General features: G+C 41.4%; 1 protein-coding gene across 1 annotated transcript in view; it reads right to left on the reverse strand.

Moving 5' to 3' along the window:
• DENND5B (DENN domain containing 5B) overlaps window positions 1-24554 on the reverse strand; it is a 103629-nt gene that overhangs the window by 48968 nt on the left and 30107 nt on the right. Inside the window, exons 2-3 of the mRNA XM_014876962.2 lie at window positions 6276-6385; window positions 495-1161 (exon numbers count right to left, since the gene is read on the reverse strand). Of these exons, the coding sequence (XP_014732448.2) occupies window positions 495-1161; window positions 6276-6385 (777 nt within the window). The remainder of the gene's footprint in view (window positions 1-494; window positions 1162-6275; window positions 6386-24554) is intronic.

Below are 24554 nucleotides of genomic sequence, written 5' to 3' on the forward strand. Positions count from 1 at the left end.
CCACCATTAAATCTTTAGCCTCCAAGTGCTAAAACACTCTGTGTTTTAACAAGAATATATCCATCATATGGGAGGCAGGAAATTACACCAGACTTTGATATGCTGCTGAAATTTGAAAAACAAAGTAGTAGCAAGAGTGTCTTCTACAAGATGTATTACTTTCTGCTGGCATTTTTGAAGAAGATAGGATTAATTTCATGCTGTCTTGCATGATCAAGGGCAGTGTGAGGATAATAATCAAATGTATTCTATTGCTAGCTGCCACAAGTGATAAATACAATGCATAATTAAACAAGCAGCACCTAGACTGCCTGGAGGAAACAATTATTTAGAGCTTTCATTAGGACACACTAATTTCTCTCGTTTTTTCAATGCATTATCACATTTCAAAAATCGACCTTAGCTCTGTATAACATGAAATTCTATGAGCTCCTGTGGCTGCAGCTGCCCAGGAACTACATGCTGGAATCAGGCATTGCTGGATGAGTGCCCACCTTGTGAGTACAGGAGGATCTGCATCTCCAGAAGAACACAGGTGAAGACCTGGACCAGGTTCTCCAGGCCCAGCAGCTCGAAGACCTCCCTGAGAGGGTAGTCAGAGAGCGGCAGCTCATTGGGACCAGGTCTCTGGCATATGATGGGCTCGTAAACCCCATAAAACTTGAGTGACCTCCCCGGGGGTGGCAGGGGCACCTCATAGAGGATATTGTGGATGTAGCTCTCCAGGGGCAGAGGTGGTGGCTGCTGGGAGGTCACTGCCTTGTAGAGCTGGATCAGGAACTTCTTGCAGGCTTGCATGAAGGGCAGAGGCGTGATGAGGCATATGCACTTGGAGACGTAGAGCGTGTCCCTGCTGATGTCGTAGGAGTTGTAGCGCTGGAGCTTGGCGAGGGATGTGGCGTCACCCTCGTCAATGCTGCTGGCCAGGGAGTCCATGCTGCAGGAGGAGGAGGCGCAGACACTGCTGTACTGCTCTGCGTTGTGCATCTGGTACAGCGTCTGCATGGCTGTGCAGATCTGCTTGCTCGTGACCTCCTCATAGAAGGTGAGCACAAAGCCGTAGGTGCGGGAGCCATCCTCCCTGGTGATGATGAACGAGTGCAGCTGTGGGTCTCTGTTATCTGCCTGCGTCCTGAAAGACAGCCCCTTGGGCATGCACAGCTAAGAGAGGAGAAAAGAAATAGACAGAGTTATGTAAGACACAATTTTATTTTGTTATTTTTGCTGTACAGGCACATTCTTTTCATCTGCTGCATCACAACAAGCCATTTACCTTTAGACATAAAAAGTATCCAAGAACAAACAGCCTAAAAATGATGCTGCTTAAGAGGGAGGCATGACTGAAGAAAGGAAGGCACTCTCCAAAATGATCCATCTATTAAGTCATTACGACTCATTTTCATTACTTGCTGAAATTGTTTTCACTACTGAATAGTCTTTGTGTCATTTACTTAAGCATCACATCAAAACATCCAGTTTTGCTCTCATTTGCATATATCATGCCCATAGTACTCTAAAATCAGAGAGCCAAGGAAGCATCTTATACCACTGAATTTAAATTACATAGACTTCTTGGAATTCTTTGATCTGCCCTAATTTTCTGGGGGAAAAAACCAACAAACAAGCCAAACCCCAACTGACTGGCAGCTATTATGTTTACTTTCTTCTCTAAGTGCTACCAAATAGCTTAGACTGGAAAAAAGGAGGGGCAGGGAGGGAAACACCCAAAATCTATGAAAGTCTCATTTTTTATTTACCTCTCAGCAAAATCTTTTGCAGTCATTCTGCTACACTGGGTGTTTCTCTGAAGCATAGCCCTAGTGATAATCAAGGCACTCTTCCAGACATTCCTTGGGAATGCTATCAACCATCTAATACAAAATAACAAACATCCAGCAAAACTTGTTTGAATTGCGCATCAGCAGGAAACTCCTCGTGTTAAACATGCTAAATTGGTATATTTATAAACGAAGAACTATAGCTTTACTTGTACCATCTGAAGAAAGAGAAGGAAAGAAGAGAAGGAGAACCTTCAAAGTGTACCTTTTCAAAAAAAGGCAACAGTAGAAACCAACTTTACCACAGCATGCAAATGTAGGCACAATTGAGTGCATCCCCTAGTGTCTCACTTGGACCAGGAGTAAATTACTCTGATGCTGGAAGAGGTCAGGAGAAATAATCATATATTTTCTGCAACATCCTGCCCTTCACTTCAGCTGTGCACTTTCCAGAGACCATTCAACAGCCTGGTAAAGCTGGGAATTAGGCAAGTGGTCCAGACTCACTTCACAACAGGCTATCAGGCCCCTAAATATCCAGGGCAGCTCTTATGTATTGCTCAAAAAGGTGATGTGTAGGGAAATAAGTAGCCTGGAGTTGGCAGAAGAATTTAATTCAATTGATAGGCTTTGCTGACACAAACCATGAAACTGCAGCTTGAACTATTTATGAAGAGCAGCCACATTTTTATTCAAGAGCTTTATAGTTTTATTGACGCATTAACAGCAGTGCCATGGTTAAGGCTTCTCCAATAAAAAAGTAGTAAAAATCCTTGTTTCACACTTTATTTAAATTTATTCTACACAATAAATATCTCTCTTAACCTCATTTTTTGGCAGGCTTGTTTAATAAAAAGTGATTTCTAGAATGTGGGCTTTCAATGGTGGCTATAAGCCTTATCAAAGCCAACAAGGCTGAAATCATAGGCTTAAATCTCAGTGCTATCAGAGATTAAATTTTCTTCACTTTACAGAAAAATACCTGGACAAGCAAATTAGATATGCTATTACAATCAGGCACAGATAGGCAACAGGGAAATTCAGATCAGCTGAGACAGTTTCAGAAGGCTGTTTAAATAAATTTCCTCCAAGCCTTAATTATGATTCCCTTGTCCTTTATATACTGGGTAAACACACACAAAGGGATGCCCATCTATTAAGTTTCAGACACAACTTGACACTTGCAGAATATTGACCTTTTAAGACCTTGGCTGCAAACCTTGGCCCAGAGACTCCTGCTGTTTTTAGACCTGTAAGAGGACACAGGAAAAAGCAGATGAAAAAAAAAATAAAGAAGATGGGAAGAACCGAGGCAGGAGGAATGACCAGGAGTCACTTAAGAAGCTAAGATCAAAAGGAAGAGTCTGTAATCATATTCCAGCAATACAGAAAGCTTTGAATTTGCAGTTAATGCATGAAAACTTTCATCTTAGGGCCTCGGACATCAATCACTTCCCATCTCATCTGTGTCACACATGCCACAGGAAAGTGCTGGAGAGCAGCTTGGGATGTGCTAAGGGAGGGTGAAATTTTAGCCTGCTGGTGTCAATCTGGCTCACTAATGCTGAGAACACAAGTCAGTCACCTGCATTGCATCTTTGTAGAAACACTGAAAACTACCCAAGAGTATTGATCAAAGGGCAAGATTTTGGTTTCCCGGACACTTTACTATTTATATTTAAAGGTATCCATCAGCAGAAAACCATGGAATTACACCATATATGCAATAAGGCTTGTAAACAAAATGGTTTGTAAAAACAAAAGGAAGCTGCACCAGGATGGATAAAAAGGTGTCAGCTAATCCATAACCCATCTCTGGAAGTCCTGAGTAGGAGATACCCTTTCCCCAAGCACAGAGGCAGAACACACAACCCCCATAATCCCTCCCTCTTTCTCCCAGTCATCATCATTTGCAGGCATTTCTGAACCAAAGGTCTCCTCTGGACCACTGCCCAGTAGCACTGGTTCACCTCTTCTCCATTAGATCCTTCAATTCACTTTTTAAGCCTCTACACATTTATCATACTCACAACATGCCATGACAGCAAGCTCCATACCCAAACTGCACTGTGGGCGAAGGAGTGGAGAGAAAGATGCTTTTAGTTGTGTTAAATCCTGTTCCTTCAAATTCCACCAGGGAACCTTTAATTCTTTTATTTCAGTACATGAGACGTTAAACAGATAATACATCCTTGCGTTTCAGAAATACAGGCAAAAATTTATATACTTTGATGAATCAGAGGGCTAAAATAGGAAGCTCATATTCTGAAAATTTCTGTATCTTTCTACTGAGAACTTTAGCTTGGTACAACACTTACTTGCAGAATGGTCACAGAAGATAGTATGTGAGGTTAGGCAGGGATAATCACAAAAAGCAGCAGGGGGAAAGACACAATTCCCTATTAAAGAGAACTCTGTACTTTGACACGTGCTTTGAAACAGAGAGAAAACATGACTCTTTGGCAGCTTGATTGCTTGAGACTTCAGGGGGCTATTTTTAAAACAACAGGATGGTTCCAGAAGGCAATTGAAATTCCTTAGGCATCCAGCAAAGCCAGAGTTCTCACAAGTTAACCTTCAAGGATTTATGCATTTTCTTCTCTGAGGAAAATTGCTTCTGGAAGCTCACAAAAAGCAAACACATAGGCAGAACTAATGCAGCAAGGCAAGATCAGAAAGGCCAATAATTACCTCAAGGGATTCTGTGGAGGTGGATATTACTTTAAATGATGTTTCAGATCAAAACAATAAAGAAGTTTTCCAAAAGATAATTTAAAAGATCATTAAATACTGCTGCTGTTAGTAAATGCTTTTTTTTTCTCCAAGACACATTGCAAATGAAAAATGTGCTCAATGCAGCTCAGTTCAATTATTTTAATAGGTCTCTTGCTGGTTTTAGCATTCCATTTTTGTCCGACACTGTGATCACACTTCATGAATATTAGACATTCTCCACTGTAATGTGAGAGAAAAATAACACAGCAATTCCAGCTGCTTTATTCCTGCTGCACATCCCCCATCATTTCATACTGGAACATCCCCAATGCAAAGGCAGAACTAAAAGGCGCCTATAGCCTTGGCAGCTGACCTGTTACCATCTTTAATGCTGAAGAAGCATTGCTCTGAGTCCTTCATGCCCTCTGTATAAGCAAAGTGGTGTGGAGACCAGCCCAAATACCGCCTCAACTCCAGCAGGGCACATTTGGAAGCAGAAGGCAGAAATCCCCAGCTGTCAGCAGGCAGAGGGCGTGACGGGGCTCATCTCTGCCTTTCTATGTGAGTGCAGTGCCACAGTACCAGCTCTGTGTCACTGCTGCTTCCAGCTCCTGTGCTTTCCTGTTAAATATGTGGCACAGCACTAAAAATAAAATTCGGTGGAAACTGAGATGAACTCCAGATTTCTACATCTTCATGACTGCAGGCAAGTTCCAAATGCATTTTTGCATTTGCAAAAGCCAACTTAATATGGGTTTTATGTATTCCCCACCTCTCTATTTGCTGGGTGAGGACCAGGAGAATCTCCTAACTTCTCACTTGCACCATACAATGAGGTCAGTTCTACTATGAAGCAGGTAGTGTGCTGTCCTGCCATCCTCAAATGCAAACCTAGACTTGGGGAAGGGGGTCCCTAATTTTCCAATACTCAGTTAGACGAAATACACATTTTGGAAAAGAGCTAGAAGTGGTAATATTGTTCAACATTACTGTTACAACAATTGGTTACATTTAAATTAAGAAACATATGGCATTTTCTGTACTGGGAAGCTCAAATAAGTAATCTGTTGTCTCTGTCAGGTTATGTTCTTAACAAGTGCTTTGGTGATTCTGGAATCATCCTTTAATTACCAGCTCTTCAGAAAAATTCTCAGTGGATCATCAGCCTTTCAGCTGTCACTGCCCCCACTCCAAGAACTATTTCCCCCCAATTTTGCAGTCCATGGGACTCAGCCACACAGATGCCCACACCAAATGTGACTGAGAGGACAGAGATGTACAGCAGGTGTATTGGTGCAGAGGTGCCATTAAAAGCGATGACCCAGCAAAAGCTGGGATTTAGGTAAGTTCCAGCTTCTGTGTAAAGATTACCCTTTCCCTTGCCTGCAGAAGCAAGGTGTTCTGTACTCAAAAACCTCACAGGGGTATCAAAATCTCAAAATTCCTGGGTTTACCTCCTTCCTACCTGTGGATGGGTGTCCTAGGTGACCACACCCCTTCTCACCCAGTCCTTGGGATGGTGCTTAGACTTGTTTCATCACACAGTACCCTTAGAACTAATGAGGGAAACATAACACTTCACTTCTGTTGTGCCTGAAAGTATTCTGTGTTTTCACAGTAACTCCTCCTCTACAGCTTTTCATGCAGCATGCCCAGTGAGAGCTCTTAGTCCCAGCAGAAGCACCACAACCACATGCATCACAAGGGCTGGCTCTAAACAACCCAGGAACATCTCAAGAGCTGTCAGGTAACAATTTGAGAAAAGAGTTTTTCTCTACCTACCATGTTGACAGCATCCTGGTCAAAGGGGTTCCACTCGATGTTCTGAGGATAATGGGCCAAAACTTTGGACTTGAAGGTTCTTCTAATGGGACTCTGGTCAAAATTCTCTCCTGCAACAAATGAAGAAATAATGACTCAAAACAGCAGCGAGGCTTCAGAGAGAGCTGGCTCAGGTTTTCTTTTTATTTTTTTTGTGAAATCTGATAGACATTTTGACTCTCAACAGAGACACTACTTTTAAAAGAGGAACAGGAAAAATTTTAATCCAGTCTGACCTTACCCACCTTCCCACAAAATCTTACTGCAGTTGCAACACAGCTTCCAGTTTAGTAATTACAGAATGGAAATATACTGTCAAGAGAAAAATCACTGCTGAAATTTTATATAAAAAGACCTTGCAATCAACTGGATTCTTGACCTTCTCCAGCTTGAATATCTAGAGATAGCTTTACTTAGTCAGTGAAAGAGCATGTTCCCTCAAGTTTGTCAGAAGCTGTCTCTAAGGTCAATAAAAAATATGAGCACCTCTTGGCTATTATAAATTATTCAAGCATTCATTATAGATGATATTTTTATATTACAAGTTTTATGCAAAAATTAAGTATTTATTTTTTCTACATCAAATTTCAAGGACAGACTTTTTCCACACAAAGAATCCAGCAAGTGCAAGGAGGAAATTTAAATTAGACTTCAAGCAGAAATGCATCCAGTTATCAGCATACAATGGAGTTCCCCCCGCTGGATTGTCTACAGCATGCAAAACAGTAATCAAAACAAGGAGTTCTTAAAATCTGTTAATTAAATGACCATCTATTACACTATCACATTAAACCAACTCTTCCAACAGCACTCACAGAATGCAGGTGCATTCTGAGTAGGGGTTTAAAATCTTTTGCTTCCCAAGCAATCTCTAAAATTTTAAAGATAGTGTTATTTTTATACAATACTTATTTTGAACACAGGATTTAGACACATTGCAGCATCATAGTGGTGGAATCACCTTGGAAGTATTAAAAAAACATGTGGATGTGGCATTTGGAGTATGTTTTAGTAGTAAAAAGGGAGTGCCAGGTTTAATGGTTGGATTTGATAATCTAGGAAGATCATCCTCATGCTCAAGCTCAGACAAGTACACCAAAAACAGAGACCACTTCTCTATTTCAGAACACAGCAGTAGAATAACCTCTTATTTTGGTCCAAAAGTTCTTTGCAGAGCCATTAAAGACACAGTGTTATCCATCAATTCCCAAAATTTCATAAAATAAAGATCCTACCATGCAAAGCAAAAAAAAATTTTCTCTCCAGGTATGTACTTAGACATACTCAGCAACAGTTTTAGCTCTTAGAATCAAATAGTTAATTAATAGTTAATAAACATGCTTGCATAATCAAACCAATAGGCATGAGGTTATTTTTAATTAGATCTTCAATCATTCTCACATCTGACAGAGTTTTCCTTACAACTGTGACTTGGCAGAAAGGCAGGTATTTGAAACTACATTTATTTGATTGCCTCTACAAAAAGTTAGAAGATAATATCTGGATAATTTCACGAAGTTCTCTACCACTAACTGCAAGTGACTGTTGAAGTTTAAACTTCTTTAAAGGTTTCCCTTGTCATGACAAAAAAATAAAAAAAGTTTTGGGTATCAATTAAAAGCATTGCTTTAAGAAATCCAGCTGCCCAAAGCCAGCAGTTACAACGTCCCCATAGGTTGACAACATGGATTCATTTTCTCCAGCAAACTAAATGACACAAACAACTTACCTTTGTAGGGTCTCTGCAGTGTTTGTATTTTACCAATCCAGTGGTTTAAGAAAAAATATAAACTTAAGGTAAAACACACATAGGGAAAATACAATTCTCTCAATCAGTGATCGTGAAGGAAAAGAGAAGAGCCACACCACCACACTGGAGTAAATCAACCTGTCATTAGCTTGAAAGGACATGACATGACACCCTCCATACAAAGCTGCCTCACGGAAAGACAAGCAAGGCAAGCTTTTAGAGGAGATACATAATTTAAGAAGAAAGAACAGTACAAGGATGTGACAAGAGCAGCCTATGTGTGAGGGTGAAACACATCATTTGCCCAAACTAGCAGGAAACACCCCAACTCTCACCAAAACCAGATGAGAGGCATGGACCATGACAGACAGCTCCACACTGACAAGCAGCTGGAAGAGAACCACAGGGAGCAGAATCTTCTTGGCAAACATGAGGGAAGGGATCTGGACTGAAGGGCACCTGACTCTATCAGCTCTCAGCCTTGGTGGTTCTGAACTGCTGAGTCACACGTGGCAGAGAGAATTTACTTGCTCTTATTCTAGACGAACACTGAATTTTTATTAAACCTCCCACATGCTTTTAAGTGCTTCTTTGCTAACTTTCCAAAAGGATTAGCAAGGCACATTTACAATGTACCAAGTATTAAATGCAAACTGAATCCATTTGCTAAAATACTAATGGCCAGATAACAGTATTATGAATATGGACAGGAACATTGTATTTGATGCATGCTGCCCATGAAAACAGCAGAACTTTCAGACAGAGACAACTGCCTCTCAGAGACAAATTTAAAAATTGGGTTTGAATTGAATCCTTTTGCTTTCAGGATATTTAAAAACAAAATTCACATACTTTTAAAAATTGTGTAAAACGTGTCAGCTTCCATTTCATTCGGATACTACATCCTGTAAATGGTACTCCGAAAGAACTTGTGCCTTTCTTTAAGGAGCTGGCTTTTAAAGGGACATTTAGTTTCAAATTAAAGGTAAATGGTGAGGTGATGTATGCTAGATCAAGAAAAAAAACTGTGCTAATTTTATTTCAAAACAAAAAGACTGCTAAAAATTAGAAAACAATCCTGATCCATGTTTTGGATGAAGGATACAATTACTAGGGAAATGCAGCTACAGTCATGAAGTCATTGATCATGATGACTTTCATAAGAGTGATCCTATGTAAAAATTTAGTGATCTTCAAGTTTAAACAGACCTGTTTCAATTAATTGTCACAGTGACAGAGCTTTGGCATCTTCCACCCACACCCTCTGGTCCAGGGAATGCAAGCTATCTGTCACTCCTTCCAAGCTCTGGAATGTAGACAGGAATGCTTGTGACTACAGAAACAAAAATATCTTTTATTCCTTTAGAGGAACGTACTGGGAGCACAACTATGCACAGTGCTTGTGGTGACCACCTCTGTGACAGCTACCTCTAATTAAAAGTGCTCAGCACACCCAGCTATGTCCTCTCCCTGCAGATGGAATTTTGTTAAGCTTATTAAATAACAGGATGACCCTACACGAGAAGCAAATAATACACAATGTGTGAGTGAGAAAACAATGTGGGCATGGGAATAACAGTGCTTGGCTGGGGAGCAAGCAAGCTGTTAATTATCAGGCTCAGGAACTGGTTAGTTTAAGTAGTGCAGAAACTGCTCTGCTGCTTTTTTTCCATGCCTTCCCACGATGCCAAGGTGGCAATTGGAGGCTGATCAGAGTTCAAGGACATTAACTCAAAGTTCTTATTTCTGGCCTCACGTTCTCATAATCTCACAGCAGAGGATGGAGATGATATGAAAGGGAGGACTGGGACAAGGTAGACAAAACAGTTTTCATTCCAAAGTTTTAAAATCTAAGTTGCCTGTAAGATGGTAGCAGATTTGGGGGGGGGGGGGGGGGGGTGCTGAGGAGGAGGGCAATGTCTAACCTGCTTTTTGTGTGCCAATATGTAAAGGAATTAACGGATTATATTTAAGCAGGAAACCACAGGGAGATGTGTACCCTATCTACACATCTAAATTATTTGGAATTTTTTGGGGGGGTGTCTATGTAAACCTCACCAGTATTGCTATTCAAATCTAGATTGCAAAATAAGCTCCCTTGAGGTGTCAGGAAACTTTGTGTCTCTGTAGCAGAAATTGGTGGAGCTGAGCCTTCCAGTCCCCTCTATTCACAAATCCATGCAACTAAGCCTTTTTAGATTTCCAGATAAGTATCCTCTAAAATTGCCTCATGCAAGATATTGCTCAGTCTATTAACCACAGAGGCTTCAAACAGTCTCCTCTCCACCAATATATTGACATCACCAGTGGGATTTTGCTGGAGAACCACATCTGCCAAGAGATCTTCAAGAAATAGAACAAAATTTTGCAAATATTGATTTAAATTAGGTAAAAGAATGAAAAAGTCCAAAAATTTTGGTTTTGATTTTGATCTGTGATCTTTAATTTGATTCAAGAAGAGTTAAAAGACCGAAAATAAAGAAATAGAGAGGTCCTGATCATTGTTTTGTCCTTAACCCCTCTTTACCTGAGGTTTTGTCTGCAGTGTCTGAGCTCTTGCCATGGAGATCTGCTTGTAGATATTGGTACAAAACTACACAACATAACAAACAGAAATAAAAAAAGCAAGTATGAACAAAATGAAAAGATATACAATGTACGGGGGAAGGGAAAAAACATGAAGCAGACATTAAATACTCCCCCTCACAATCTCTCTTCCCCCCACTGGCAAAGGGTAAATCCACAAGATAAATAAAACCTTCCAAGACTGGATTACTATAGAGGTGTTGAATGCAATGACAGACATGGCAGAAATACTTGTCAAAATTAGTAACAAGATTAAATTCTCAGTACTTCAAACAACATGCTGCTTTACAGCCTCCCTATTATGAAAGACATCTTTGTTCACATATTGAGCCCTTCCAGAGCCCGAGAAACTCAGGGGAAAAACACATCAGTCCTTCAGCTAGTGTTGAACTAAACCTGAGAAGTTTTATTTGGTATAGTGTTGTGTTGTTACACCTTCAATCCTGTACTGCATGCCATTTTCAGGCCTTCCTGAAGTTATCCAATAGCTCTATTCATCATTTCTGCATTGTAACTGGGTGTTATTAGACTAAAATTTGAATAAATAAGCTATGTTTAGAACTTGGATGAATAATACTAATGTCTTCCAGCAACAGCTACCACTTCTAAAGGAAGAGCTTCCTGCTAGCATGGCTAACTGACGTTTCTTCCAACTGGTTTGCTCATCTCCTGCAGACAAACAAAAGTGTTTCCACAGATGCCTTGGCACTTCTTCATCCAAAAAAAGTCACATTCGCACACTACACAAAGGCATTACACAATCCTCCTCAAGTTAAATCTCTTTTTATAGAGCTGGTGCCTATGTTAAAGCTGCAATACCGGTGACCCCTCTGGTGATTCACTCTCTAGATGTAAATTCAGAGGAGTTTCGCTACAACCTCCTACTTGAGCTGTTAATCCAGACATCAGGATAGAGGATGCAGCTCTGCCAAGGCCAGATTTTTTGGGAAGGTAACCCTCAGCAGAGGGCACAGGAGTTCTTTCAGTGGAGATTTTTAGATGCGAATTTGTATTTTAGGGTAATTTTCTCTTTTCTTTAGAAGGCATCTGAACATAGCCCACATTCAAATCTGCAGGATGACATTTTTCCACCCCATGTGTCTTAAGTTATTTCATTCAAATTTTGAGCTGTTTGAACTAAAAAGTTGCATAAGTATTAAATTAAAGGAAACAAAACAATTGACAAAGCTAGAGATGCCTCTTGCTAATGGCTCATATTCACACTACCTTTACAAATCTGTCTGCTAGTCTGTCCTTTCAGCTCTCCCCTAAAAATTTTAATTCAAAGGGAATCTGGCACTGAGCTTCCACAGAGGTAGCCGCCACCTCTGCAGTAGGAAGAGTGAAAAGGAGCAACCCATGAAACAATGTATAACCAGATGCTCTAGGACAGGCTCTGGTTTGATGCCCATTTCAGCATTTTGACCATGTATTATCATCAATCACTTGGCTAAACAGTCACAGAAGTTATGCAAAAACTCCTGCACAGGAAGTCAAATTGACAACAATGATACAAAATACAACCTAAAATGTGTTGTACAACCTAATTCTTTACACAAAAACAATGTAATGAAACACTATCATTACCACAAATTAATTTCACTTGGAAAAGGTGTGGTATTAAAAAAATTCTATTAAAAGGGAAATTATGTTCACATAAACGAGTCATTGCATATGTACGTAAGGAAGAAAAGGCTCTTAAAATGAGAAATTTAGTTTGCCATAATCTCTTCCTTCTGTCCTTGATTAAAATACTGACCTATCTGCCTACTGAATAACATTATACAGCAGCAACACTATCAGTTTTAAAATAGCCTCAAGTCCCAGCTGCCAAGAGACCACAGACATGTCACTACATTAGCAAGTAAGTATGAATTACACCATCTCTTTTACATCAAAATTGCATTAGAATCTTGTCAAATCCAAAAAATCAAATTACGTCAGTTTGGGTGATTTTTTGCAGTGGAGCAGGCCGAGTTTAATAAACTGGTGCCAAAGGCATGGTGCTCCTACACAATTACCCTGGAGTCTGTCTCCAAAGGCTGAAGGCATTAGCAAACAACAGTGGAGCAGGTATAAAGCCAGACCTGTACTTATAAATACATGGAATTATTTATACTTTGGGTCTTTATTTTCTCTAGAAATCAAGCTATGGAATTCACTCATACTATTCATACTGCCTTTACAAGTATGGGCTCCCAATCTAGGGAAATTCAGAGATTCCTGGCTTGTCCTGTTCACTTAAAAGTGGCATATTTTATTTTCTTTTGCATATTTATATTAACATCTGTAGTATTTTTTAAACACTTTATATGGAATGAATGAGCATTTTTACTAATAGAGAAAACAATCTGAGCAACAATTATGAGTTCATTTAAACTGAAGTTCCATATATCATTATTTTTAAACTGCCTAGTTACACAGGGCATGAGCAATGTACCTAACCATGTGAAATTGAAGAGTTTGAAATGCAGCCCTCAGTTCCCAAAAGAACATTAATGTTGGCAGAGTGACAAATGTTCTAGCAGGAATTACACTGGCTTGGGTCCTTAAACACAGTGGGATGCTAAAGCCTGTCCAGCAAGGGGATCCCTCATTTTGAAGCAACAGCACCTGCAGTCTTGGGCTTAAATGCAAAGCAAGTGAAGGTATTTTAGACGCCATCACATTCCCTGTGAAGTCTGAACAGCTTCCTACTCAGTGCAATGCCAGTTTCCCACTCCTTGTTTTATGTGCTCTCCTCCCTCCATGGACAGAACACAGGACGAGGTGCCCAGTCAGGCTTTTTGCACAGCACATCCTTCATGCTTGTGTTTTCTACTCATTTAAGGGACAGGTTCAAGTTCAAATGCATCTGATTTCTGTGTTAGAATATGATGTTGCATTCTCAAACTGATTTTGGAAATAGTGTCACCAATATAATTTCTGACTCGAATCTTAAAACAGGTTTTGAACTCCACTCCACTGTGACAGAGGTAGTACCAGAGTCTTGTCTCAAGATCTGCTTTGTTACAGTTGGTACTTCTGGAGAAAAGAAAAAAAACCCACCAAAACCCACAAACAAGTTGAACCTGTCATCCTAAAAATCCCTGTACTGTTTAGGTTTGTGTGCAACAATGCAGGAAAGAAAGGGGAAATTTTCAGTAAATTTTGCTTTGGGGTTTTCTGAAGACAGGAACAAACAGCTTTATTTGTATCATTCCAATCCATTCAGTTACCCTTTAAACTGGGCTGTGTTAAGGTTTTTGTAAACTACTCTGCATTGCACATACTACCATGCACCCATATTAGTGTCCACTCATCAGGATGGCAAAGTTCAGGTTTTTGTTACTTGAAGTCAGAAGCAGTTGCACCAAAGCTGCATTTATATAACATCTCCTCCCATCCAAATTAAGCTCAGCCTGCAAAGCAGTACAAGAAAAGAAAGAAGTTTAATTTGACCTGGACCATTTTCAGCACTAAAGAACTTTGACATCAACACGGCATGAAGATGTCCACACTGCAGCTTAACTACTCAGGTAAACCCAGGGGTTTAGCCTTCTTTTCACTCACCTCACACAAGCTTGAGGTCTCAGTTCCCTGGACTCAGCGATGTTACGCTGGGATTTCTCCAGATTAAAGGAAGCCCTTCCTTGCTGATGTTGCCAAGAGCTATCCCTTGATGTGCTGAGCCACACAGAAGATGCAAGGGACTCATGGCTGGTTTTTATTCAGCACTGCCCACATGTTTCTGGCACCAGAAAGAAGCTATCCCCAGTTTTTGAGGAAAATTCTTCTTCCAACAGCACACTCCATAACCCTACACTGGCACTCAAGATGGACACTTAAAACACCCTGAGAAGGGACAGCCTCTTTGCAGTGCTTTGAAGAGCTGGCCCACACCTGTGAGGTTTACACAGCTGGTTTTCTTAGTGGGGCAAAAGGAGGATTTAGAAAGGGTGGGTCTAAAGTGGCTTCTCCCTGTAGTGAGTTACTCCTTTTGCACACCCTTTACAAGCACAGGGTTACAAGAAGGCAACTGTCTCCTGTCAAAGGCTGCAGCTGCTAAGCTTTATGAGAACTTAGTTAATATGTGGTCTTCATGGGAAAAGGGTCAGGCAAAGAAAGAATTTATTTCTTGCAGCCAACAAAGCTCTTTCATTGGATAAAGTAGAAGCACTCCCTTGTGTAGCACAAACTTTGTTTAGGGAGTTTTGAGCAACTACTGTATAAGCTGCTGCCAATAAGGAATTGTCCTTATGACAGCCTCCAAGAGCCAGTCTTCTGTCAGTTTTCAACAAATGAATCCTTTTAGAAGAAAAGACAGAAAACCTTCTGCACACTGAAAAGTCACCAGAACCCTCAGGCAAGGCTTGAAATTACCAGAGCTTCTGGATGGAGGAGAGTGGCAAGCAGGAATGGAGCTGCAGAGAGACAAGGATGTGCTGCCCACACAGCCATATTCTTCCTTAAAAGCTGATACTTCCACCTAAGAGCTACCTGAAAACCATTTCAATCTGCAGTTTGCTCTCAGCTGCCTCAACCCAGCTGTACCACAGTAACTGGAGATCAGCATATTGCTGCAAATACTTGAAATGGGGCAAAGCTGTCACCAAAGGACCAAGGTGTTTCTACACCATGCTGGATGATGCAGTTATTATTAGCTCCAGGAAAAAAAAAAAAAAAAAGGAGTTTCGTCAACTAGAAGTGTTAGAACGTTTTTAAAGGAAAAAATATCATCTTGAAAGAAAGATCAGTTGTAACTACTCCACTAACATCTCTATGGGTGTTAGACAAAACCACATTCGATTACAATCTGAAGAATGCCAGTGAGTTTACAGAAGGGATCATTAAGTGCATCAGTGACCAGTAATTGTTCATGTAAGCCACATGAAGAATATTCTTTTTTGCTTGTGTAAACCTTAAGTAAATCATTACTAGTTAGATTAGTTTAGCTCTACTTCATACAAAGCATAAACCCCCAGATTTACGCTTTATCACTCCTGCCAATTTTGTGGCCAGTTTCCAAGTTTACTGAAAATACAGCAAGCTGACCCAATCACCAGGTCATTGTAAAGTTTCGGGATTCAAATCCAAAGGCATGGACAAACATTAATTTCTGGATTCAAACTAGATTCCATGTGGAAAACTCAAAGCACAGCATCATTTCTACCATGCCTCTAGATTTAGTTCAGATCCCTACAAAGGCTGCCTGAAAAAATAATCCTTTGGCTTCCCTTAATGTCTTGGGGAGTATTAGGTGCCAAAGCATATGTGGAAAAGAAGGATCTCACTTGAAAAGGCCAGAATTGTCTCTGGGTACAGCTCACAAATGCCCATGTGCCTCAGATCCTTTTCTTCCCTTGTCCCACTCGTCCCCACAGACACCTGGAAATGAAGGCAATTCTGCACGTGCAGTCCTCACCCTTATGCCTCAAAAACATTGCTTCAAGGCTTCTACCAGACTTTCTCTCAGGTGTATTTTGGGATTGCTTGCTCTCCCAACAAGTCAGCTTTGAATCCCAGGATACACCTTCCACTGCTATCAGCAAGATCTCTTAAAGAATACAGAAAAGTACAAAAAGGCTCTGTATCTTACAAATCTCCCCTTTGCCGAAGCCCAGAATAAAAAACAGTGTCTCATCCTTTCTCCCCTCACATTTCTACAGCCACTCCAGTGAAAATCCCTCTATCAGTAGATAACCATTTGAGAATGGCATGTTTCAGCAATGTTTTTAGACCTTAAAGGTAAAAGGACAGACAAGAACCACAAAAGGGAACAGGGGGCAATCCCTGGCCTGAAACTGGGTTGAAGCCAGTGGTACTGTGAAAGAGAAGAGATGCACAGAAAGGGGAGTAAGAAATTGAAGTCCACTTTCAGCCAAAGTGCATGTCTTACCTATTATTCAGTGCCCTGTTAGTAGAGATGAAAGCAGTAGAGAACAGAGATCTAAATAAACCTAAAATTACTTGGCATTTAAGCAAATGTTTCCTCTTCACCACTAATCCACTAATCTTTTGCCTGGATCCCAGGTTGATTGGCATGCTAAAAATACATAGGTAGAAGGCATGTAATTGCTGCTCTAATTTTTCCATAAGCATAAGCTGTCACCAACTATAGACCTACTTGAAAACCAAGGCTTTTAGAGCCACCTCAGACACCAGAACCCTCCTGGCCATTGCACACAACTCCTGTTATTTCTATATGACACACGTATTTTACACTTCCTTTGGCATAAAGTGGAATTTTATGGAAGTTAAATAAAATGCTTCACCTAATGAGGCAAACCATGCCACGCTGTTTTGGAGCCTCAGTAGCTGTTACAACATTACACATCAGAAACAGCATTTCACACTGAGCAGATCAAGGCTGGATTAGCCATGGACCATAGCTGAACACACTTTAGTACCTATGCTTTCTGTGAGTGCACAAAGCTCTGGAAAATCTAATAAATTCAAGGAAGTACATGCAAAAGGAGAGAGACTTAACACAATGTAGGGGTGTAGCAACACAACTGAAAATAGTGGTGTCTTGGTGTGACAATGTAGGACAGCTATATCTGAGCATCCTGTGGCAAAAAAACAAGAGCATTTTCCTTTCGCTTTGAAAAAGTTGTTATTCCTTCAGATCAAGGCAGAAGAGAGTAATTTTGGTTGCTTAAGGATGGGTTTCAATAGTCCCCACTCAACACTCCCTATAAAACATAAGCCTACCAACTCAAGATCATTATTCTGTGTAAGAAAGAGCACACGTGCAGTGTATTCACATACATGTGCATGCTCCCTCGCCCCCAAAGAGAAGGGACTGGCAGGAACACTGCTCCAGGATAAAAGCTGCCCCCTGCACCTGGGGCTCTTCCACAAAATGGCACGAGCAACAATAGAGACAGTCCTCAAACCTGGGCACCAGCTGGCTCCTAATTCCACACAGCAATGCGGCAGCACCAGGAGCTCCCGCGTTGCTCCCGTGGGATTAAAATTCCCATCTCAAATCAGGCAGCATACACACATGTCAGATTAAAGAGACGCAGGCATTTGCGTACTTCTTCAGGGTTTGACAGGTCTGTGGTGATTTATTCTGCAACCTGCAGAATACACCAGGAGCATTCCTGATGGATGCCTCCTCAATGCAAAGGTTAACAAGTCTGTGTGCATAGCATTAACTATTTACATTAAGGAAGCTTTTTTTTCATATTTAAATGAGAAGCACACACAAGAAGAAAGACTCAAAGTAAAAAATATTTGTGACAACAAATGATACAGATCTCAGTAGTTACACAGATGTTAGCAATAAGCTAAGCAAGGGATACCTGAGCACAAGTATTACTGGATATTTGCTAAAATAAACTCTGTAGTTTTACTATCAGGATTAAAAAATACTTTCTTGTTAAGGACTGCAAGATGATTCACTAATATTAGAATACCACAGAATATAATGGATATTTCAAGGGCTTCTCATGTATGCAGGCAATCAGTCCAATGGGGCTGGTCTCTAAGCTGTCACAAGAACAGGCGGTGCATGTGGGGAACAGAATTCCCCTTTGAAATCAAAACCACTATGTATGTATGAGATTAAAGGAATCCGAGCACTCACATACATCCTACAGCTGCAAATTCAAGAGTCATGAAAGAATTTCAAAACATTCAAACTTCTAGCTAAACTTATTTATGAGCCAAAACAACAAAGCTTCCAAAACATGCTTCTTTTGCTTCTGAAAAAGGCTGCTTGCTAAAGTAGGACTTCACCCCAGGCTTTGAATTCAGCAAGGTTTATTCTCTGTTTATACTGATATGACAGCTTGAATGTGACTTATTTTAGTGCAGAAATATGAAACTTCAACCTGAATCTGTATTTTGTAGCATCAGAGTATTCATTTATGAACAGCCTAAGGAACTGTGTGTTCTGGTAATGCTTCTAGTTAACTCCTTCTCAAATCATTGCCTCCTTAAAGAAACATCATTCTGCCACCCATGCCAGAGAACTAAACTAATTGGTGTGTTTATCCAGAGATCTTCCTCAGCTTTCCTATTTTCTTTCTTACATAGGTGCTTCCCAACAAAGCTGCTTTAGGCTGCAGGATAAACAGTGAGCCCTGTTTCATGGTGAAGGGGGAAGATGTAACAATCCTGCACTAATGGCACTAATCCATATCACCTTCCCACCTTTCTACTGCTTTCTCCCTGCCTAAAGAGCTCATGGATTTTGATGCAGCCTGTGGAGAGAGCAGAGCCTTCCTCAAGATTTCCCTGGAGAGCTATTCCCTACTGTCCTGCGTTACAATGTAAAGATGTGCCCAAAGTATGTGTTCTGTCACCATCTGTTGAGGCCGGGTTGGGCAGTGATCCTCATCTCTGTGGGAGATATCCTCTGCTAATGGGCCATCTGTTAAAATCAGGTGGGGCAGTGTTCTTTATCCTTCCTCCAGGAGGATATCTTCTGTCAATGGACCATTGAGTCACACTGAATGATAAAATTACATCATCCCATTGTGAGATGCTCCAGCCAGGGGGAGGAGCCAAGCCTTTCCTACCTAGATAAAAACTGAGATTTGGAACAGCAAAGCAGCCCTTATCCAGAGGATAAGAGCTACCAGACCTTTCTACAAGATCACTACTTCAACAAGACCACTTCATCTGGACTGCTACCACCACCCTAACTATCAGGGTGTCAGATTGTATTCTGACTCTTTCACTGGTTTTCTTTTGTACTATTGCATATATTTTATTTTTTCTCTTTTTTCCTATTAAATTGTATTTCTGACTTGGAGTCTCTCATTGGTTTTGCTTTCAAACCAGCACACCTAGATAAGAATTGCTTAGGCATGGTGACTAGGCTGAGAGACTCTTCTCCCTGCTTCAGGGACTCCGCTTTATCTCCTTGTAAAGCTATTGGTCACATTTCTTCAGCCTCAAACCACTGGTCATTCTGTCAAGCCATGTCTTCCCTATAAAAACCTCTTCTTTTACCCAGTTCAGGGAATGCTGTCACTGGAACCCTTTGCAGAAGCAGACAATAAAGCACCCTGTGGAACCTCTACACAGTGTTTCCCGTCTCCCATCCCAGCATTGGTCGAGATACTTTGTGAGCTGAGCTGAAATCACTATAAGAGCTGATCACCTGAAACCCAGACCTTGCTTGCATATTGGTACCTTTGTGGCTGAGACTGCCTAGACTCCCCGACAGGCTGCTCCTTGTGGGACCTCTCTATCCGGGAAGCTGGGTGGCAGCCAGGGCTGACAGACCCATGGCACCAGCCACAACAGCAGCCCACAGAAAATGATCATGAGCAGGTGAGTTACTGGCAGCAGAACCTGAGCCCCACACAGGTACAATTCCCCCTCCAGGTTAGAACAAAGTGCAACTGTCTGACCCAAATGACAACACACAGACTCACATGATCCTGCAATAGCCATCCAGGTGGACTCTCTGACAGAAGTTTGCACTTAGACAAACAACAACATTGCTGCATCTCCCTGAACTGTCAGGGCATGTCAAAGAAGCCAGGAAATCAATATTGTCTAAAATAACTGATATTTCCCAAGTCTGTATTTTCTGCTTTGAAAAGGCATTTAATTGCAACCTTATGTTAACCTGTAGAAACAAAAGCACTGACTTCAGTTCTGACCCAGGGTCATTTTTCCCCTTTCCCTAACCTTTCTTTTATTTAATATTTTGGAAATTGTGCTCTTTTAAGAAAGATCATAGTTCAGGAGGGAAACTACAGTACAATGTATCCCAAACAAAAAGTAACACAAAGCTTTGCTAAGATCCTTAACAGAAAACAAAGCTCCAAAGTCAGATCATGAACTTGGAAATTGCTGCACCTCCAGACATTTCAAGTTCAAGCTGTCTCTTTCTTCAAATCCCTGGCCTATGCAAGCTGGGCACATACAAAACTTGAAACCACATGTTGTCTTTAAGATGGAGAAAGCACCTGCACCAGCTCAAATTTACTGTGAGAGTGGTGAGACATTGGAACAGGTTGCTCAGAGAAGTTGTGGATGCCCTGTCCCTGGAAGTGTTCAAGGCCAGTTTGGATGGAGCTCTGAGCAACCTGGAAGAGTGAAAGGTGTCCCTGACCATGGCAGGGGGGTTGGAATTAGATGATCTTTAATGTCTCTTCCAAACCATTCTATGATTCTATGAGTTTACCTGAAGGGCCCATCTACTTGCAGATGAAGAATTAATTCCCTGACAAGAAGAATAGCTCTGCACTTCTCACAGGATGACCTGAGGCAGAAGAGGCAGAAAGCCAAACACTGAAATATGGACAGGAAGGGAGCCCTGGACAGAATGACTGATTAATCAGGAGAGTGTAGGTAAGCAAGTAGGACCTCTGACCTCAGCACTGGCCATCACAGGGAGCATCAAATCCTTCCACATTTGTCAGAGACACAGAATATGTTCAAACAGATTTGCAGAGTCTTTTTTGAGTCTCTTTGCACTCTCTCCTGAAACCCACTTTGTCATCACCAAGGTAGGAGTGAAATCGTTCCAGAATCCCTTTAGTTGCCATCTGCGCTCCCACAGGGAGGGGGCCCAAATTTGTCAAATGCCTTGAATTAAAAAAAACACCACTTGCATTAGAAATGGCAAAAGGTGGCAATTTCAGGATAACAGCTGAAGCCACTGGCCATCAGCAGAGCCTATAACAAAGCATGAAAAATAGGTCCCCCCAGAATCCAAGCATAACAACTGCATTGGGGAAAGCAATTTTCAGATATCCAGAGAGTAACAGAGAGACTTTGAATCTCAAAGTGGCAATTTGTTTTGGAAAAAGATACCAGCCTTGAAGGACAGAAGATAAAAGGGGCTTTGGGTTACAGCAAATCTAGTTTCTGTTACTGGCCCTACCTCATTTAAACAGCCCAGACCTCACATAAGCCAGGATGTTCTCAGCCAGGAGTAGCAAATAAAATAAAATAATAATAATCATAGCAGAATTTGAGAGATTCATACATATTTTCCAACCATTTCTGACTATTCGAGGACGTACATTGGAAGCTCCTTTCAAAGCCCATTCAGTTCAGTTACTCAGCTGGATGACAGGTTTTCAGAAAATTAGTGGTCTTTTTGTTTAGTTGAGGGATTTTTTAACCTTTTAGTCCCGCTTAAGAGTATGCCCCAAACCATTTCACCTTCCTCTAGGAAAATGGTGCTCCAGAAGGCACTGCTAGTAGTTAATACTCTTCTGCCTAATGAATAATCTCACACCCACTAAATGTTCCAGGCCATCAGACACTGCCAAGAGAGACCATGTCATATATCAGTAAGCACAAGGCAAGGCTGGGCCTTTGATTCCTTTTTCTTCACTGAGACCTGAAGGAGTTTTTGCTGTGATGAAAGCATTCAGAAAGCTGTTCTATTCCTGTGTCTCAGTTCACTCATCTCAGACAGGTTTGCCACTGAAGATTTTTCCCTAGGAAGGAGGATTTCTTATGTTGCATAGCTTATAATTAACTGGGGCACCTCAGAGCAGAAGGTCTGCTTCCTCCCCCTAAAAGAGCTTCTGAAATGATAAAAACATGCTTAGCATGTGGTGGGGATATGGTTCAAAAGTTCATTTGGGCTTAGCTTTGTACAAGAAAACAGTTTTGACATGTAAATTTAGGCAGACTCGTATTTAGCAGAGGTTTAGGAAGCCTAGAAGGCATTCAGGGCATGGCTGTGCCTGCTGTGGATAACACACCAGCCCATTTCAGGTTGTTCCCAAGGAACTCTCATAGCTGCAGTCAGAGAAGGGATGACTAATACCGTGCACATACATAGACAGACCCCCTGACAGAGTCACAGAGGAAGCTGAAGAATTTCAGCCGTAGAATCATCCAAAACATATACCTGTAAAAGCAGGAGGATCAGGATTGAGTGGGTCAGAATCAGATCAGAAAGAACTTTTGGAGGTTATCTGGTCCATGCCGCTGTTTAAAGCAGGGCTGACTTCAAAGCCAAATCATGGTGCTTAGGAGCAAGAGAAAAAAAATAATTTTTGAGATGAAAAAGTGCAAGGACAATTCAATAGCTGTAAGGAGGGAGAGCAAAGTAAGACATCAATATTTCAGTATCTTTAGAGCAAACAGTGCAATGCAGGTTCCCTCTGAGTTCATTCTTGCAGTACAAACCAGGGGGCACTTGTGAACCTGCAAGGTAAATGCCAGGCAGCAAAATAAAGTCTGTGAGGCACTTGAACTACGAATCAGCCCTTGCCAAGCCTCTGGTCTTCTCTACAAAATATTTCCACCTCCTAGTCTTCATGTTGTTTAGTACTAACACATCTATTATAGTACAACATAACAATAGCAGCAGCATCACTAACATCATCTCTTGGCTGGAGACCACACACTGAATTAATTTCATTGTCTGCCACCTTGCCTCTCCAGGAGAACAAAGCCCAGCAGGCTCAAAGGCATTTGTATCTCCTGGATATTACAGCTCTGTGGACACTGCACCTTCTCCTGGCTTTTTTATCTATGGTCACATACAGTAAATCAGGCTGATTTCTCACTGGGAAGCCACTTTTTTTGGCAGTTCTCTGCTTGTTGTGAAAGCCCAAGAAAAATACTCCGCACAGTTTCAGTGCCTTTCCTAGCACAGCTGCATCCCAAGCAGGACTTAGGCTAATCCCTCCCAAACAGCCCTGTTGCTCTTGCCTTGCCACAGAGCAGCCTGCTGCAGCCCCTCTGACATTAGTTTAATGCTGATTAGTCCCGACACAATTCTGGTTCAGGCTTCCTGCCAGGCGAGGGAATGAAGAAAATTGGTTTGCGCACAGACCAGACGACAGCTGCAGTCACTCCACTCAAATCTGTTGAATAAGGACCCTTTTCTTGTTTACCAAGATGAGGCTAAATTAGCCCAGCATGAAACAGAAGGACAGAGCAAATCCTAAAGCCAGGGATGCCAACCTGGCTCTGAAGGTGTGATATGAAACTTGGTCAGGCCCCATCATTTGGGCTCAAGGAAGCCACATGGGAAGTGTATGCTTTGTGTTAAGCGAAACCCCAACCCATGGAAGAGCTGGAGTTTTAAAAAGAAAGTATTTTGTGGGTAAGATTACAAGCAGAATGCCCCCGGATTTTTCAGAGCCAGAGAGACAGTCAGTGCATGCTTTCTTGGAGCATATTTTCCCCATCTCTTTTTCTTCCAGCCCTAAGGAAAAAGCCTCCAGCCTTCATAAACCCCACCTATCCTCACACTCCCCTTGTTTCTAAAATGCATAGGGGTATCTGTTAGGAAGATTTCCTGCTTAGGAGTCATCTATTGATTTGATCTTGGGTATCATCTGTTTGCAGAATTACTCACAGATCTCTCAACATGAATTACAGAATCCAACATCTTCCTGGAGGCAGCACATGCACAGAGGCAAAAGCTGCATGTGAATTGCTTGCACAAATTTATTGTCAGCAAGGCTGGTATTACCCAGGCTTTTATAAAACTGATTAAATGGAAAAGTAACACTGCTGAGCTTTCTGGTCTTTGAAAAGTCTTTAAACCTATATCCAAAACTGGATACAGCACCACAGGATTTTCCTTCTATATTTAAGAAAAGCCTAGTTTTTGGCACTTGCAGGGTTGGATGCTCACTGATTGGGGGTTTATGGATTTGTTAAGTAACTCCTCCTTTGGCCTGGGCCCCTCAGCTCTGCAGGATGCTCCTTCCCATCACATTTCCTCCCTCAGCCACCAGAAACAAGGCCCCTGCCCACAACAGCTACAGCTGAGGCACCACTTTCCCTGGTTTCCAGTCCCTGCATAGCCTGATCCAGCAAGCAAAAAAGCTTCAAGTATTTTAAAGCATCCTCACAAAGTGCAGCTATAGTTTTGTGATGGTTTTGGCTGCAGCAGAGTTAATTTTCCTCGCAGTAGTGAGCTCTGGCTTGGATTGGTCTTCCCAAGCCACCGCTACACGTGCTGGAGCCCTGCTGTC

This window comes from Sturnus vulgaris, chromosome 5, assembly GCF_052056855.1.
Source record: "Sturnus vulgaris isolate bStuVul1 chromosome 5, bStuVul1.hap1, whole genome shotgun sequence".
NCBI lineage: Eukaryota > Metazoa > Chordata > Aves > Passeriformes > Sturnidae > Sturnus > Sturnus vulgaris.